Source organism: Cherax quadricarinatus, chromosome 8 (assembly GCF_038502225.1).
Source record: "Cherax quadricarinatus isolate ZL_2023a chromosome 8, ASM3850222v1, whole genome shotgun sequence".
NCBI lineage: Eukaryota > Metazoa > Arthropoda > Malacostraca > Decapoda > Parastacidae > Cherax > Cherax quadricarinatus.
This window is the reverse complement of record NC_091299.1, coordinates 21,538,142-21,555,744: the sequence shown is the minus strand read 5'-3', so window position 1 is coordinate 21,555,744 and position 17,603 is coordinate 21,538,142. Positions and strand designations below refer to the sequence as shown.

The 17,603-nt window shown below is 42.4% G+C and overlaps 1 protein-coding gene and 1 long non-coding RNA gene across 3 annotated transcripts in view; one reads left to right on the top strand and one right to left on the bottom strand.

Annotated features, from left to right (window-relative positions):
• LOC128685245 (uncharacterized) overlaps positions 1-17,603 on the top strand; it is a 76,442-nt gene that overhangs the window by 20,018 nt on the left and 38,821 nt on the right. The window contains exons 6-9 of one of the 2 annotated variants that reach the window (XM_070082926.1): positions 4,203-4,359; positions 5,752-6,071; positions 8,387-8,704; positions 16,009-16,128. In XM_070082926.1, coding sequence (XP_069939027.1) covers positions 4,203-4,359; positions 5,752-6,071; positions 8,387-8,704; positions 16,009-16,128 — 915 coding nt within the window. Of the gene's footprint in view, positions 1-4,202; positions 4,360-5,751; positions 6,072-8,386; positions 8,705-16,005; positions 16,129-17,603 lie in introns of both variants that reach the window. The other variant, XM_070082925.1, reaches the window with a different exon arrangement.
• LOC138852410 (uncharacterized) overlaps positions 8,096-17,603 on the bottom strand; it is a 47,489-nt gene continuing 37,981 nt past the window's right edge. Inside the window, exon 2 of the long non-coding RNA XR_011391731.1 lies at positions 8,096-8,691. This is a non-coding gene — a long non-coding RNA (uncharacterized lncRNA). The remainder of the gene's footprint in view (positions 8,692-17,603) is intronic.

The following is a 17,603-nucleotide window of genomic DNA, read 5'->3' as shown; positions in this document are numbered from 1 at the left end:
GAAACAGAATGACTTCAAGAGTGTATCAGTCTGTAGTGGAAGGAAGGCGGGGTAGGGGTCGGCCTAGGAAAGGTTGGAGAGAGGGGGTAAAGGAGGTTTTGTGTGCGAGGGGCTTGGACTTCCAGCAGGCATGCGTGAGCGTGTTTGATAGGAGTGAATGGAGACAAATGGTTTTTAATACTTGACGTGCTGTTGGAGTGTGAGCAAAGTAACATTTATGAAGGGGTTCAGGGAAACCGGCAGGCCGGACTTGAGTCCTGGAGATGGGAAGTACAGTGCCTGCACTCTGAAGGAGGGGTGTTAATGTTGCAGTTTAAAATCTGTAGTGTAAAGCACCCTTCCGGCAAGACAGTGATGGAGTGAATGATGGTGAAAGTTTTTCTTTTTCGGGCCACCCTGACTTGGTGGGAATCGGCCAGTGTGATAATAATAATAATAATATATATATATATATATATATATATATATATATATATATATATATATATATATATATATATATATATATATATATATATATATATATATAATAACAAAAAGGCACAATACCGTGACTGGAACGATACACAAATAACTCGCACATAAAAGAGAGAAGCTTACGACGACTTTGTCAATGGTCCAAGTCGGACCGAAACGTCGTCGTAAGCTTCTCTCTTTTATATGCGGGTTATTTGTGTGTATATATATATATATATATATATATATATATATATATATATATATATATATATATATATATATATATATATATATATATATATATATATATATATATATATATATATATATATATAATATATATATAATTATATGAATAACGGAGGTCAACGCCCCCGCGGACGAGTCTGTGACCAGGCCTCATAGTGGGTCAAGGCCCGATCAACCAGGCTGTTACTGTTGGCTGCATGTAATCCGATGTACGAACCACAGCCCTGCTGATCAGGTACGGACTTTATGTGCCTGTCCAAAGCCTTCTTGAAGACAGCCAGGGGTCTATTGGTAATCCCCCTTATGTATACTGGGAGAGAGTTGAACAGTCTTGGGCCTCGGACACTTACTGTATTGTCTCTCAGTGTACTCGTGGCGCCCCTGCTTTTCATCGGGGGAATGTTACATCTCCTGCTACGTCTTTTGCTTTCATAGGGAGTGATTTTCATGTGCAAGTTTGGTATCAATCCCTCCGGGACCTTCCAAGTGTACATTATCATGTATCTCTCTCGCCTGTGTTCCAGAGAATACAAATCAAGGGCCTTCAACCGTTTCCAGTAATTTAGGTGCTTTATCGTACTTATGTGTGCCGTGAAAGTTCTTTGTACACTCTCCAGGTCAGCAATTTCACCTGCCTTGAAGGGGACCGTTAGTGTACATATCATGTGGGAGTTCGATACGTGGATTAGGGAAGAAATACTCACGTAGGCTGTTATTACGTATAATTGCTGTTATGTGGAGAGAGCCCTTGCCAGCCCTACCTATCTCCTTGGTTACACTCGTAATACTGACTAGCCGGCTGCAGTACCCTATGTGAGGGGGCCTTTGAATACTGCTGAGGTCAGCACAATATGAAAGACCGTGACTCAGGCAGAGACGGTTGGTCGTTGAGTCAACGGACGGTTACTGGTAACTGGTTACTACTACTGAGACTGGTAACTGGTTACTACTACTGAGATACAGCATTATTCTAGCCTAGAGAGAACAAGCGATTTGAAGAGGATCATCATGGGCTTTGCGTTCTTAGTTTTGAAGGTTTTCATTATACATCCTATCATTTTCCTAGCAGATGAGGTAGATAGATTGTTGTGGTCTTTGAAGGCGAGATCCTCTGACATTATCACTCCCAGGTCCTTCACATTTCTTTTCCGCTCTATTGTATGGTTAGAAATTGTCGTGTACCCAGATACATTTTTAATTTTCTGAAGTTTTCCATATCTGAGTAGTTGAAATTTCTCCTCGTTGAACTTCATATTGTTTTGAGTGGCCCATTCGAAGATCTGGTTGATGTCCGTTTGGAGTCTCGCGGTGTCTTCGATAGAGGTCACTGCCATGGTAATCCGGATGTCATCCGCAAAGGAAGACACGGAGCTATGGCTTACATCTGTCTATGTCAGAAATGAGGATGAGGAATAGAATAGGAGGGAGTATTGTGACTTGTGGAACAGAGCTTTTCACCGTAGCTGCCTGGGACTTTACTCTGTTTACTATTACTCTTTTTGTGCTATTTATCAGGAGGTTATAGATCCACCTACCAACTTTTCCTATTATTTCTTTATCATACATTTTATGTGCTATTACACCATAGTCACACTTGTCGAAAGCTTTGGCTAAAAGCCGCGTCATACTGGGACTCGAGTAGCTCACTCATTTCCTTGCTGTCATCTGTGTAGGATCCATCTCGTCTAAGTAGGGGCCCAATACTGAATGTTGTTCTCGACTTAAATCTGACATAAGAAAAGAAATATTTCGGATTTCTTTCAGTTTCATTTCTGGCTTCTAATTCTTCCCGCGTTTCTTGTCTCCTGTAAGATTCCTTTAGGTTACGCTCGATGTTGGCTGTTTCTCTGACCAGTGTCGTGCCAAATAGGTGCAATTGATCCTTCAGCAAGAACTCGTTTAAAATTAATCCTTTCTAAAAATTTCTCGTATACATTTAAAGATACATTTTTTCGTTTATATTAATGTAAAAATTAATAATTTTGTACCAAAAGAACCTTAAAATAGTATAATATAATATCTTTATTTCTACAAGTACATTTACAAGGTATACAGTCATAGCTGACATCAATGACATGATCGACACCATGCCCAGCCCTTCTAGGGCAGGGTAGGTGCCTGAGCCAGAGCTTGCAGCTCACAAGACTGCCATTCCCAATAACCCCCTTGGGGCGGGGATGGCAGACCAGAGAGACCTAGCTTCTTCCTACGAGCCCCGTGAGGGCGGGGAATGTGGCTAGGCCTGGGGACAGTTGGTCCCAAAGATGAAGGGGTACTTGTGCCTACTTCCATGGGAGACTTAGGTCACAGACACTCCCTAGACAGGGAACCAAGGCCGGGCCACCACTTGGAAAAGGCCCGGGCCGGGAGAATACCGGCAAATCTTTAATAATAATAAATCAGTGACATACTACTATATAGAAAGCCCCTTGTTATGCAGAGCATTTCGGGCAAATTAGGTCAGTTTTGTCCCAGGATGCGACCCACACCAGTCGACTAACACCCAGATACCCATTTTACTGATATGTGAACATAGACAACCGGTGTAAGGAACCCGGACCCTCACCGTGTGAAGCGAGAGATATTGCCACCAGGCCACGAGGCACCGTAGAAAACTTACCTAACCTTACTATAACAAGCGCAGTTTAATTTAGCGTAAGCCAACTAAATATATTTTAGATAGGTTTATAATAATTTAATAATAAACAAACACAATGAAATATATTTTTATCCATCTTTGTTTCTTCCTGTATGCTTAGAGACCCTCAGCCCATTGGGAAAGAGCGCATCCATATTTCCCAAGGAGCTAGGTAAAAGACTTATCGATGCAACGAAGGATCTAAGGGCATCTAGTTTTCTATTCCAGGGACTGAGTGTTGCAGTTCAGAGGGGTAATAACCTGTTGCATTTTGAGTACACTCTCCACTCTGAGGAGCTGTATGACATTGTTGTAATGTAATATTTTATATACACATTGCTATATGTACTTGTATCCCTTAAATGTCATGTATTGTATACTCCCTCTCTGTACCATCAGTGAACCCTCAAGGGAGGTTCCTTGACGCTGGTGAGGGGCTCTTGATCTAAGGAGTTTGATCTGTGCTCCACTTCCCTGAATTGAGCCTGAATACCTTCCATCACTTCCCCTCCCCACAGGGACTGTATAATCCTTACGGGTTTAGCGCTCCCGATGATAATGTACCATCATTGTACCTTTTAAGCATGTGTACCACATTACATAAAGAAATACACGTATTGTAAATCTCTAAAGACGGGGTGGGAGAAGTTGAATATTCAAACGGCTTCAGAAAGAAGTAACTGAAGCCGTTTGATTATTCCACTTCTCTGAGGCCTTGGGTCCCCACAGTTTGCACTAGAGCTGGACAGCTGTTTTTTCAGATTTTCATACAATTCATTTGTGTTGTGTATGTAATTTATATTGGTGTTGCAATTTTACCTTTTAATCTGGTAACTGATGAGAGTGTGTGGTGCAGGTTCTGGACATCGGGTTCAACATGATTACCGAGGTTCCCGTTAATGCTTTCAGTCAAGTGAAGTCCTTACGACTTCTCGCCCTGGACGGTAACCCCCTCACTACTCTGCCTGCTCAGGCTTTCACACACCTCACCTCCCTCAAGGGACTCTCTCTAGGTATGTAATGGCAAAGACTTCTACAGTATGTATGCAAATGGGTTATATTTAGCATAAAACATATAATGTAGATCTGTGCTTAGTCAGCAAAATTAAATCAGAATTGTTTAGTGGGAAAGCATAATTTTGTTACTATATCTGCCGCTTCCCACCAGAGCAGGGAGACCCAGAGAGACATTCGCCATCGTTTATTTAATACCGTAGTTGTCTTGCTAGGAGAGTGAAGACATAACAGTTTGTTGTGACATTCCGAAGAGCAACGTAACATTCTCAGCCATGTTTCAAGTGTAGGCATTATTTTTCTCACTTTTCAGTCCGGCTAATATATATTAGGTTAACGTCAGGCAATAAGAATAATTGTAATAATTATAATGAAAGTATTAATAAGTGCAAATATTGTCAGACTATAATACTTCTCAGTCTACCTCCAGTGTCATTACTGCTATTTCTTCGCTAACACTCAACTCTCCTTTTTTTCACTGTCAGTACTACATTCTTATTGCCATCTTTATCACTACTACTACTACTGCCGCCGCCGCCGCCGCCGTTCTAGCTGTCTCGTTCCCCGCCCCGCGCTCTCGTATATAATCTGGCTCCGTTAAGATAAGATAAGATTTCGTTCGGATTTTTAACCCCGGAGGGTTAGCCACCCAGGATAACCCAAGAAAGTCAGTGCGTCATCGAGGACTGTCTAACTTATTTCCATTGGGGTCCTTAATCTTGTCCCCCAGGATGCGACCCACACCAGTCGACTAACACCCAGGTACCTATTTGCTGCTGGTGAACAGGACAACAGGTGTAAGGAAACGTGTCGAATGTTTCCACCCGCCGGGAATCGAACCCGGGCCCTCCGTGTGTGAAGCGGGAGCTTTAGCCACCAGGCCACCGGGCCACCACCTCGTGTTTTGTGTGTTGTGTATTAATGGTCCAAGTCAGATCAAAACGTCGTCAGAAGTTTCAAGTCTCTTAGTGTGGGGTTACTTGTATATAGCACAATCAGGTCCCCTTATGGTTTCTATGCACTCTGTTTTGTACACAGTTTGTCAGTCTATGAAACGAGAGGTTTTACCTTTTTATCAAAATTTCATACCAGTTAATCATCAGGGTCCTCTATTCTTTGATGGTATTTTGTTAGGAAACAGAAAAGTGTCCTGAAGTCAGTCTGTCATATAATGGAATTAACCTTCTAAACTCTGCAGTCCCACTAAGTTTTTTTTCCATCGACCTATGAATTACAGAGGTCGTTCAATGTAAAATTATACTTGTTTAGATATTAATTATTGAAGAGACTGAGTTGATATCATCGAGTCCCTGTACGTTATATAATATTTAACTTTATTATATATTTTGACTAACAAATATTCTGAGTTATAAACATTATGATTGCTTCAGGTGGTCCGTTTTTGAACTGTGACTGCAGATTGTTTTGGATCTCTCAGTGGATACTCGAGTACGACTTGCAGGTAACATCACGAGAACGCAACCCTCAGTTTTGTGGGCAACCACCAGAGTACCGTAACCTCTCTTTCTACCAGCTTAACTTCAACAACCTTTTCTGCAACAGCACCTACCCACTCTCCAGCTCCTCTCAACCAGTCCTGCCCACAGCATACTTGCCCACGACAGAGTTAGCACCTACAACGATTCCTGACTCGGTGTTTACCCCGACCCCATACACCAGAACTCGCACCTCAGCCACTCTGCAGACCCAGGTCAGTGATTGATTTTCATTAACCCTTCAGAGGTGACCATGTCTCAATGGTAGACCATTCGAATCACAACCGAAGGGTAATTGGTTCGATTTTCAGGCAGAGATATATGACTGTCACATGCATGAGGGCATTTCTGGCAGTTAATGATGAACACTGAGATTCACGAGTCTGGGCCTGGGGCAGAGTGCGTGGGCATGTCGTTAATCGCCTTTTCCAAAGTCCAGTGGTAATAAGGTTATCTCAGAAATTATCAAAAAATAATTCATATTGTCGACCCTTAGTCTGATTAATGGCTCAGTAAACACCATTTCTTGGCAGTCATCGGTGTAAGCCATATTTATATATATATATATATATATATATATATATATATATATATATATATATATATATATATATATATATATATATATATATATGAGGCAATTTTACCTAACATGTGGGATGAAAGGAGACTGGCTACCAGGAGAATGACTTACAAAAATTGTGCCTAGACTAAGCGACTATTGCCCCGTCTAATTACAATCGTTCAGAACATCATTAAGTTTAATATGTCGGTGTTTTGACGAAATAAATATTACTCCGTTAAAACACATCGATCAGGTGACCGGATTTTGTTCCTGACATCTTTCAATGCTGTGACCCTCTACGATCTACACTTAACCTGTCCCACTGGTGTTTAATATGCCGTTTTTCTAGTCTCTTTATTAGGTTGACACTCTGCTTCCATAATAAATGCACTAGTATTATACCTGTCTTAGTTACATACATGTTGGTATTTGATACTACCTTGATTCCTTGTCTTAATTAAAGCAATCACGTACATTGTTTTATGCAAAAGTATGCATCTTAAGAACGTATGATTTTTGTATGATAAACTTATTTTCCTTCTCAGCTGTGCAAGTTTTTTATATATATATATACATTACATGTCAGCCACAGCACCGTGTCTTCCTTTGCAGATGACACCCGAATCTGCATGACAGTGTCTTCCATTGCAGACACTGCAAGGCTCCAGGCGGACATCAACCGAATCTTTCAGTGGGCTGCAGAAAACAATATGAAGTTCAACGATGAGAAATTTCAATTACTCAGATATGGTAAACACGAGGAAATTAAATCTTCATCAGAGTACAAAACAAATTCTGGCCACAAAATAGAGCGAAACACCAACGTCGAAGATCTGGGAGTGATCATGTCGGAGGATCTCACCTTCAAGGACCATAACATTGTATCAATCGCATCTGCTAGAAAAATGACAGGATGGATAATGAGAACCTTCAAAACTAGGGAGGCCAAGCCCATGATGACACTCTTCAGGTCACTTGTTCTATCTAGGCTGGAATATTGCTGCACACTAACAGCACCTTTCAAGGCAGGTGAAATTGCTGACCTAGAAAATGTACAGAGAACCTTCACGGCGCGCATAACGGAGATACAACACCTCAATTACTGGGAGCGCTTGAGGTTCCTAAACCTGTACTCCCTGGAACGCAGGCGGGAGAGATACATGATTATATACACCTGGAAAATCCTAGAGGGACTAGTACCGAACTTGCACACGAAAATCACTCACTACGAAAGCAAAAGACTTGGCAGACGATGCAACATCCCCCCAATGAAAAGCAGGGGTGTCACTAGCACGTTAAGAGACTATACAATAAGTGTCAGGGGCCCGAAACTGTTCAACTGCCTCCCAGCATACATAAGGGGGATTACCAACAGACCCCTGGCAGTCTTCAAGCTGGCACTGGACAAGCACCTAAAGTCGGTTCCTGACCAGCCGGGCTGTGGCTCGTACGTTGGTTTGCGTGCAGCCAGCAGTAACAGCCTGGTTGATCAGGCTCTGATCCACCAGGAGGCCTAGTCACAGACCGGGCCGCGGGGGCGTTGACCCCCGGAACTCTCTCCAGGTAAACATAAATTATCAATGGTTGGGAAATAACGATTTTAAAGCAAATCTTCCACATATAAACGTTATTTAACATATTCAGTGTATTTTTATAAGAAAGGAATATGCAGGATGGTTTGATTTATACATGTATTTATAAGTTTTCCATAAATCATTTGTGAATATCTGAATTCATTACAAAAAATATTCCATTACATTAAAAAATCTTTTAGATATGTCGTCTAGTTTGTGGCAACAGATGTTCACAGTTGTTATATGTATGACACTTTTATCTTTTCTTAAATGGTTGCAAGTTTTAACTTGACTTTCTAACACTATTTTGACAAGATATCATTCTTAGTGATTTTTCTTAAGCTTGCTAGCTATCCTTCATTTACTAAATGACACCTGTGTGCCCTCACAGATGACTTTATTCCAAAGTGGATCGTTGAAACATCTTGCTGCTTCAACCCCTGAAGAGGAACTAGAAATTGAGGGGAGTGTGAGCTCCTTAAAATGGGGTCCAGGAGGGCAGGACCTGGGTATAGATAAAGAACCTGTCCTGAGGCTACCCCTAGAAGTACTGCCCACAAGATCGCAGCGTCGGCCATCCCGCCTAGAGCGTCCATTATCCCAGGCAGTGCCTTCCACCGTGTCCAGACCCAGTCTGATACTCAGGAACGACGACTCATCTTCACTGGACAACTTCAGTGGCCAAGCACAGGGACCCTACGAAGACAAGGTAAATGGGTTTTAGTGGTTATGGTATTATACATTTCATCAATAGTGATCCTTTTTAAAAACTAAAATCACATATTCAGAGAGTAGCAACGCAGTATAATAATTAATAGGATATAAATAAGCTTTCGTATTCCACAGCAGCACTTGATATGTACTCTCATTCACCATTTTCCAATATATCTTTAATATTCTTAATTCCTTCTCTAAACCTTTACTCTCACGCATCCTTAACTACTTTCACTACGCCTTTAGTTAAACGTTGAATCCCTCCTTACACCCTTACATAAGAACAGTAATAGAGTTGGGTTGGTAATGATGTGAGATACAGGCATAATGGAAAAGACACAAAGCAGTTATAGGAAACATTTATTGACAACGTTTCGTGTATGCAGTTAGCTAATCCACAAACAAATAAATTTGGTAAGAGAGGAGTAGAGTAGTAGCGCGTTAGGTCACAGATTTGAAAACGTCCAAGAAGTTTTCTGGCAAGAGGTACATCTAAAATGTAGAAAGTGTTCCGATTGAAAATGGAAATGCCGAGTGTTGTCCTCCCTGGCAGTTACGATATTGTGCAGCAGTTAAATTTTTCAAGTGGTTGTGAGAATTGCGATGTATTATGCAGGCGTTGTTGAAATTTTCTCTCCTGCTGCCGTATTGGTGCTCTAAAATGCGCTTGTGATCTCTTTCATCCACGTAGATTTCGTAAATTTTTATGGAGTGGTATACCCTCCTGCATAAGTTATGTTGCTAGTGTTTTTGAGGCGATGCCATTGTTGGTAGTAGAGGCAAGGGTGGTTATGCAGTTGGAAAGAAGCTTGGGAATGTATTTGGCATATAAGTTGTTCGGAGGATTTTATATCCCTTTTCGGTGGTGTCAGGTCTAGGTGAATTGATGTTATAGGTCCCTCGTCAGCAGTGATTGATGTTATAGGTCCCTTGTCAGCAGTGATTGATGTTATAGGTCCCTCGTCAGCAGTGATTGATGTTATAGGTCCCTCGTCAGCAGTGATTGATGTTATAGTTCTCTCGTCATCAGTCATTGATGCTATAGGTCTCTCGTCAGCAGTGATTGATGTTATAGTTCTCTCGTCAGCATTGATTGATGTTATAGTTCCCTCGTCAGCAGTGACTGATGCTATAGGTCCCTCGTCAGCAGTGAACGTGACGGTAAGCTGTCCAATATACAAAAAGAGTTAGAAACAGAAATACAAATAGCTAGAGCTTCATTTAAGGTTATTAATATAATATTCAAGAGGTTGCTAGTAGAATTGCAGTAAATCAACCATTCAAATCATTATGAAGCTGTGTGTAGTCTGTGGTCAGTCAAACAAACGGGCTTCCACATGGATAAATTGTCATTTTTGTGGAAATTGGTGTCATGCCCCTTGTGCAGATATCCCAGAACTAGCTACAAGCAGTATTAAAACAGAGAAGTGTTTCTGGGTATGCCCAAATGAGGAAAATCTGTGGACTAAAATCACAAGGGTATTAAAAGAGGACAACATCAAAGCTGCTTTCATAGAAAACCTGGAAGCTTTCTACAACAGATGGGAACATAAAAAGTCTGGGCTGAATGGTACTGCCCTTGATACTGGCCATGTAGTCACAAACTGTAAGGCTGGAGGTGATGTCCTGGGAGACAGTAATAGTAAAGCTGGAGGTGCTGTCCTGGGAGACAGTAATGGTGAAGCTGGAGGTTCTGTCCTGGGAGACAGAAATGGTGAAGCTGGAGATACTGTCCTGGGAGACAGTAATGGTGAAGCTGGAGATTTTGTCCAGGTAGTCGGGAATTATACGCAGGAAGGAATACATATAAATGACCTCATAGGGGACAGGAGCCATAGTAGGGAAACAAGTGTAGTCAAAGATAAGATAAAACCAATATTGCAAACTAGAAATACCGCAGGAAATAGCAAACAAGAGGACTCCAATAGCAATAGTGAGGATAAATTACCAAAAACAACTGGTGGGAGCTCCATTGTTGGTGCTAGGGAGGATAGAAGTAAGACAGGGAAACATGCACCAACAGGGAATACAGTCACAGAAACCCAAGGCAAGCGGAAACCAAGCCTGTGCACATACTATGCACTTGGTATCTGCTGGCATGGGAAATCTGGAAAAACAGATGGGACGTGCAACTATGACCACCCTAGAAAATGCCATGCCTATATGACAACAGGAAAATGCAAACTCCCTTCCTGTAAGCTTTTTCACCCTGAAATGTGTACCTCTTCAGTACAGGAAAGACTGTGCTATAACTTAAATTGCCAGGCATACCATCTAAAGGGGACAAAAAGATACAAAACATCCAGGCCATGGGAAAACCTGGGTAGCCACAGCCACTCAAGAGGGAGAGGTTTTTTAGTGCCAGGAAGGAAAAAAAACTGGCAGGAAATGGCAGAAATCGTACACCAAATCCAGTCATTCCTGGAGTGAAACCACAGTCGATGGCCTCCACTCCAAACCAACAGATACAGATACTAATGCCGGAAAAAAAATCCCCCCCCAGTACCAACAATACCACCAGTCCGATAACATTCTTCTTTGCAAATATACAGGGTCTAAAGCCAGCAACAAACAACAAAATACCTTTCATCCGTGGACTGCTTGCAGAGGCAAAGGCAATGTTTGCGGCTTTCACTGAGACCCACATAAAGGATCACTTGGACAATGAAATATGGATCCCAGGTTACAACCTATACAGATGTGACAGAGTGAACAGGCAAAAGGGGGGGGTTGGCCTGTACATTGCAGAGTCACTTGTTTGTACAGAACTGCTTAATGCCTCAAATGACGTAGTGGAAGTTTTAGCAGTAAAGGTCGAGAACCAGAACCTAGTCATTGTGGTAGTCTACAAGCCTCCGGATGCAACATCCCAGCAATTCCAGGAACAGCTGTTAAAAATTGACCACTGTCTGGAAAATCTTCCAGCTCCTGCACCCAACATCTTGCTCCTGGGGGATTTCAACTTAAGGCACCTAAAATGGAGGAATATAGCAAATAATATTGTTGCAGTAATAACACCAGGAGGCAGCTCTGATGAAAACTCACACTCACACGAGCTTTTAAATCTCTGCACAAAATTCAATTTAAACCAGCAAATAATAGAGCCTACTAGACTGGAGAATACACTAGACCTCATATTCACTAACAATGATGATCTGATAAGAAATGTCACCATATCAAAAACAATATACTCAGATCACAACATAATTGAGGTTCAGACATGTATGCGAGGAGCCCCAGACCGACAAAATGAGACTAGTCACGAGGGAGCATTCACCAAATTCAACTTCAATAACAAAACCATAAAGTGGGACCAAGTAAACCAAGTCCTAACCGATATAAGCTGGGAAGATATACTAAGCAACACAGACCCAAACTTATGCCTAGAACAGATTAACTCGGTGGCACTCGATGTATGCACAAGGCTTATTCCTCTAAGAAAAAGGAGGAGTAGATGTAAAATAGAAAGAGACAGGCGCTCCCTTTACAGGCGACGGAAAAGAATAACAGAGCGGCTAAAAGAGGTCAATATATCTGAAATGCGCAGGGAGACACTGGTCAGAGAAATAGCAAGCATCGAACTTAAGCTAAAAGAATCCTTTAGGAGTCAGGAATCGCGGGAAGAACTAAAAGCTATAAATGAAATCGAAAGAAACCCAAAGTATTTCTTCTCCTATGCCAAATCAAAATCGAGAACAACGCCCAGTATTGGGCCCCTACTTAAACAAGATGGGTCCTACACAGATGACAGCAAGGAAATGAGTGAGCTACTCAAGTCCCAATATGACTCAGTTTTTAGCAAGCCGCTAACCAGACTGAGAGTCGAAGATCAAAATGAATTTTTTATGAGAGAGCCACAAAATTTGATTAACACAAGCCTATCCGATGTTATCCTGACGCCAAATGACTTCGAACAGGCGATAAATGACATGCCCATGCACTCTGCCCCAGGGCCAGACTCATGGAACTCTGTGTTCATCAAGAACTGCAAGAAGCCCCTATCACGAGCCTTTTCCATCCTATGGAGAGGGAGCATGGACACGGGGGTCGTCCCTCAGTTACTAAAAACAACAGACATAGCCCCACTCCACAAAGGGGGCAGTAAAGCAACAGCAAAGAACTACAGACCAATAGCACTAACATCCCATATCATAAAAATCTTTGAAAGGGTCCTAAGAAGCAAGATCACCACCCATCTAGAAACCCATCAGTTACACAACCCAGGGCAACATGGGTTTAGAACAGGTCGCTCCTGTCTGTCTCAACTACTGGATCACTACGACAAGGTCCTAAATGCACTAGAAGACAAAAAGAATGCAGATGTAATATATACAGACTTTGCAAAAGCCTTCGACAAGTGTGACCATGGCGTAATAGCGCACAAAATGCGCGCTAAAGGAATAACAGGAAAAGTCGGTCGATGGATCTATAATTTCCTCACTAACAGAACACAGAGAGTAGTCGTCAACAGAGTAAAGTCCGAGGCAGCTATGGTGAAAAGCTCTGTTCCACAAGGCACAGTACTAGCTCCCATCTTGTTCCTCATCCTCATATCCGACATAGACAAGGATGTCAGCCACAGCACCGTGTCTTCCTTTGCAGATGACACCCGAATCTGCATGACAGTGTCTTCCATTGCAGACACTGCAAGGCTCCAGGCGGACATCAACCAAATCTTTCAGTGGGCTGCAGAAAACAATATGAAGTTCAACGATGAGAAATTTCAATTACTCAGATATGGTAAACATGAGGAAATTAAATCTTCATCAGAGTACAAAACAAATTCTGGCCACAAAATAGAGCGAAACACCAACGTCAAAGACCTGGGAGTGATTATGTCGGAGGATCTCACCTTCAAGGACCATAACATTGTATCAATCGCATCTGCTAGAAAAATGACAGGATGGATAATGAGAACCTTCAAAACTAGGGAGGCCAAGCCCATGATGACACTCTTCAGGTCACTTGTTCTATCTAGGCTGGAATATTGCTGCACTCTAACAGCACCTTTCAAGGCAGGTGAAATTGCCGACCTAGAAAATGTACAGAGAACTTTCACGGCGCGCATAACGGAGATAAAACACCTCAATTACTGGGAGCGCTTGAGGTTTCTAAACCTGTATTCCCTGGAACGCAGGAGGGAGAGATACATGATTATATACACCTGGAAAATCCTAGAGGGACTAGTACCGAACTTGCACACGAAAATCACTCACTACGAAAGCAAAAGACTTGGCAGACGATGCACCATCCCCCCAATGAAAAGCAGGGGTGTCACTAGCACGTTAAGAGACCATACAATAAGTGTCAGGGGCCCAAGACTGTTCAACTGCCTCCCAGCACACATAAGGGGGATTACCAACAGACCCCTGGCAGTCTTCAAGCTGGCACTGGACAAGCACCTAAAGTCAGTTCCTGATCAGCCGGGCTGTGGCTCGTACGTTGGTTTGCGTGCAGCCAGCAGCAACAGCCTGGTTGATCAGGCGCTGATCCACCAGGAGGCCTGGTCACAGACCGGGCCGCGGGGGCGTTGACCCCCGAAACTCTCTCCAGGTAAACTCCAGGTAATAGGTCCCTCGTCAGCAGTGACTGATGCTATAGGTCCCTCGTCAGCAGTGACTGATGCAATAGGTCCCTCGTCAGCAGTGACTGATGCTATAGGTCCCTCGTCAGCAGTGACTGATGCTATAGGTCCCTCGTCAGCAGTGACTGATGCTATAGGTCCCTCGTCAGCAGTGACTGATGCTATAGGTCCCTCGTCAGCAGTGACTGATGCTATAGGTCCCTCGTCAGCAGTGACTGATGCTATAGGTCCCTCGTCAGCAGTGATATGCTATAGATCCCTCGTAAGCAGTGACTGAAGTATCGAGGGTTGTGTAGTTCGGTGAAATTTTTTTCTGGGACAGATCACTCAAGAAATTCACTAGACCCTCTTAGCTGTCTTCTAGAGGAAGCTGCACGGACACCTAAAGGCAGTACCTAACCATCCGGGCTGTGGTTCTCGTGTTGTGTTACGTGTGGTCGGCAGTAACAGCCTGATTTATCAGGCCGTGATCCACCGCGAGGCCTGGTGATAGACAGGGCCGCGGAACATCCTCCAGGTATACAGATGCGGAGAACTCTTAGATAAAACCTTAAGGCTTAAGAGAATACTACGTTTAGTTTTTGAGTCATGGGTTGAATGGTACTGGGGAAGAGAGCTTTGGTTGGAGAGTTTCCAATAAACACTGAAATGAAGTTTCTTGCCACATTTTAGTAAAACATACAGAAAAACTATTGTTGATTTCCTCCTTAAATATAAACTGTATAAGGGGTTCGACTTAGAGGGCGGAGACGTCAGATCTCGATGGAATGAGAAGTAAATTGTCAGGGGGACGCCTTCCGTCTGAATAAAAGAATGGAAAAATAAATGAATGGATGACCTGAAGAATAATAACGAAGATAATTTTCTAAAGATTTTAATTAAAAAGAAATAAAAAACTTGGTCGTTGTGGTTGTAGTAGGATGTTGGGACAGGAGTATCTTATTCCCAGGATGATGATCTGATGATGTTTAGAAGAAATGATGTTGGTTATCCTGGGTGGCGGTGTTGGTTCGATGTTCTGGAATTCCTGTCACTACGTGGTCGTAGTACCACACTTCAGATTTCAGAGGTGAGGAGTCGTAATGTCCCACTACGTCCTACAGACAGGGGTCTTGCTCCAATTAATTAGCGTCTGCCCTGGTTGGCCAGGCCAGTAACAGAGCTGATCAGGAGAAGAGTGGAGTGAAGTGCTTCTCCAAACTTTAACCCACACTAGGTAAGGTTAATGCCATCAGGAGTAGAAATTAAAGCAAATCAGACCCGAGGAACTGAAGTTTAGTCTCAGCCCGCTAGATGGTAGTGCCGGCGGTAACACGCTAATGGTTCCTGGGTGTCTAAACAACCATAATCCTTACGTTTTAAGGGCTTTTTCCTCACACTATCATTAATATAGATTATGAACAAAAAGGGACAAAAAACTGATCGCTGTGGAGCACTACTAGTGACTGGTCCTAATCTTATTGCATTCCGTTTATGTAAAAAAACGCTTACTAGTCCAGTTTCCTTCCCCTTCTTCCTTCCCAAACGCCGTTACTCCCATATCATTATTCTCCTTCCCTATGCCCTTCGGTACTTCCTTACTCCCTTCACTACACCCTTATTCACTCCTCTACATCATTGTCTCATTTCCACACGCCCTTATAAACTCCTCCACTTGCATTCTTCCTCCATTCCCTGCACCATTATTTACTCCAGCAACCATATTATTCCAGCAGGTGATCGTGCAGGAGGCTTATCGAAAGGATCAGTCAGTTATCATCCAGTGGAACTCTGAGGCCTCCAGTATCCAGGGATTTAGGGTTGTCTATCGGCTTTTCGGAGACAAGAACTTTAAGGCAAGTGATATTTTTTCTTTCCGGATCTACCTTATCACTATTGTGATAATATGAGTGCTGAGTGGTGTGGCAGAGAGTGGTGCCTTTTTTTGGAGCCAGGGTAGGGGGTAGTGGATGGAGGTATCGTCATTCTGAAGTGTCACCATCCAGAGGCTTTGTCAGTTGAACACTGCTTATTAATTGGAGACATTAGAAGATGAGTTAATCAGTCCCTCAGCCTTGAAGGTGTTCGCTACCTATGTTTTGACAAATCTGAAGCATAGGCAGAAAGATGTAAGCTTATATGATGGAGTTAAATAAGGTGAAGCAGCTGAAGACAGTCACCGGTAGGCGAGACCCATTTGTGGAAAGAGGTCATGCCCAAGAGTTGTGCCAGAAGTTAGCAAACAGGTTGTATACGATAAGCTCTGTATTGAATTGCTAAAGTCACTGGTTGGTGAAACTTCAAAATAAAGATACGCAGTTTTTTTTTCTTCTTATTCGCCGGTACTCTCCCGGCTTATCAGTATTGTATACTCTTAATTAATGTTATGATACTTGGATGACACAGCAACACCATGGAACATTCCTGAGGAGGATATCTTCTGCATCCTATTTTCTAACCTCTGGCCCAATTTTCAGGCATGATCTACTTCACTAATGGGTCCTGCCCACAAGTGACGATGTCTTCAAATACTACACTGTATTTGACTCTCGTTATATAAGCATCCATCTTGGGTTGAGGGACTGATTACCTCATCTTTCACTTTCTCCAGTTATTAAGCTTTATACTGAACTGGTAAAGCCGCTAGGTGGCACGTGATTGATAAACGAACCTTCAATAATGATTACCTAACATATATTATCTTTCTAGTGCATGCAGTGGGGCTCTGTTGTCTGTTCCCGCCTCAAAACTTTTTAGTGTCATCTTATATTTCATTTATTGTTGTGGTATGTTATAAATGCTTTATTTTTACTAATGGAGAAGCTGTAATACTGTTTACATACACAGGTGTTGCAAACATTCCTGTGGTAGACTACTCTTTTGTTAACTGGATTTATCACACTGACATAGTCTTGGTTGCTTTGCTTTAAGTTGATTGTATGAACCGCTGAGGGTACCCTAATTTGGAGAATTATTGCTTGATTGATTCACTGTCTTTGTCCGGTAGGCTGGGGCTACTGATCCTCATTGTTGAGGTAAAGGCTGGAAACTGTCCTCCTTTTAACGTGGGCCGAGTGATGATTAAACAGATGAAAATGGTTGACTGTAGGTTTTCTGTATACAGTGAAAGACAAGTGTTACTGTTAATAAGCAACACGTCCAAGGAAGGTGGTTGTGCTCCTTGCATAACTCTTCGAACTTGGAGTGTACAACATTGCATATATCAGCCTCGTTTTTCATTCCAAACTGTAAAAAAATGACCTCTTCGTACCGATTTAAGTCATATCAGGTGATCTGATGATGAGGAATATAAAAGTTCCAAAATATTCCA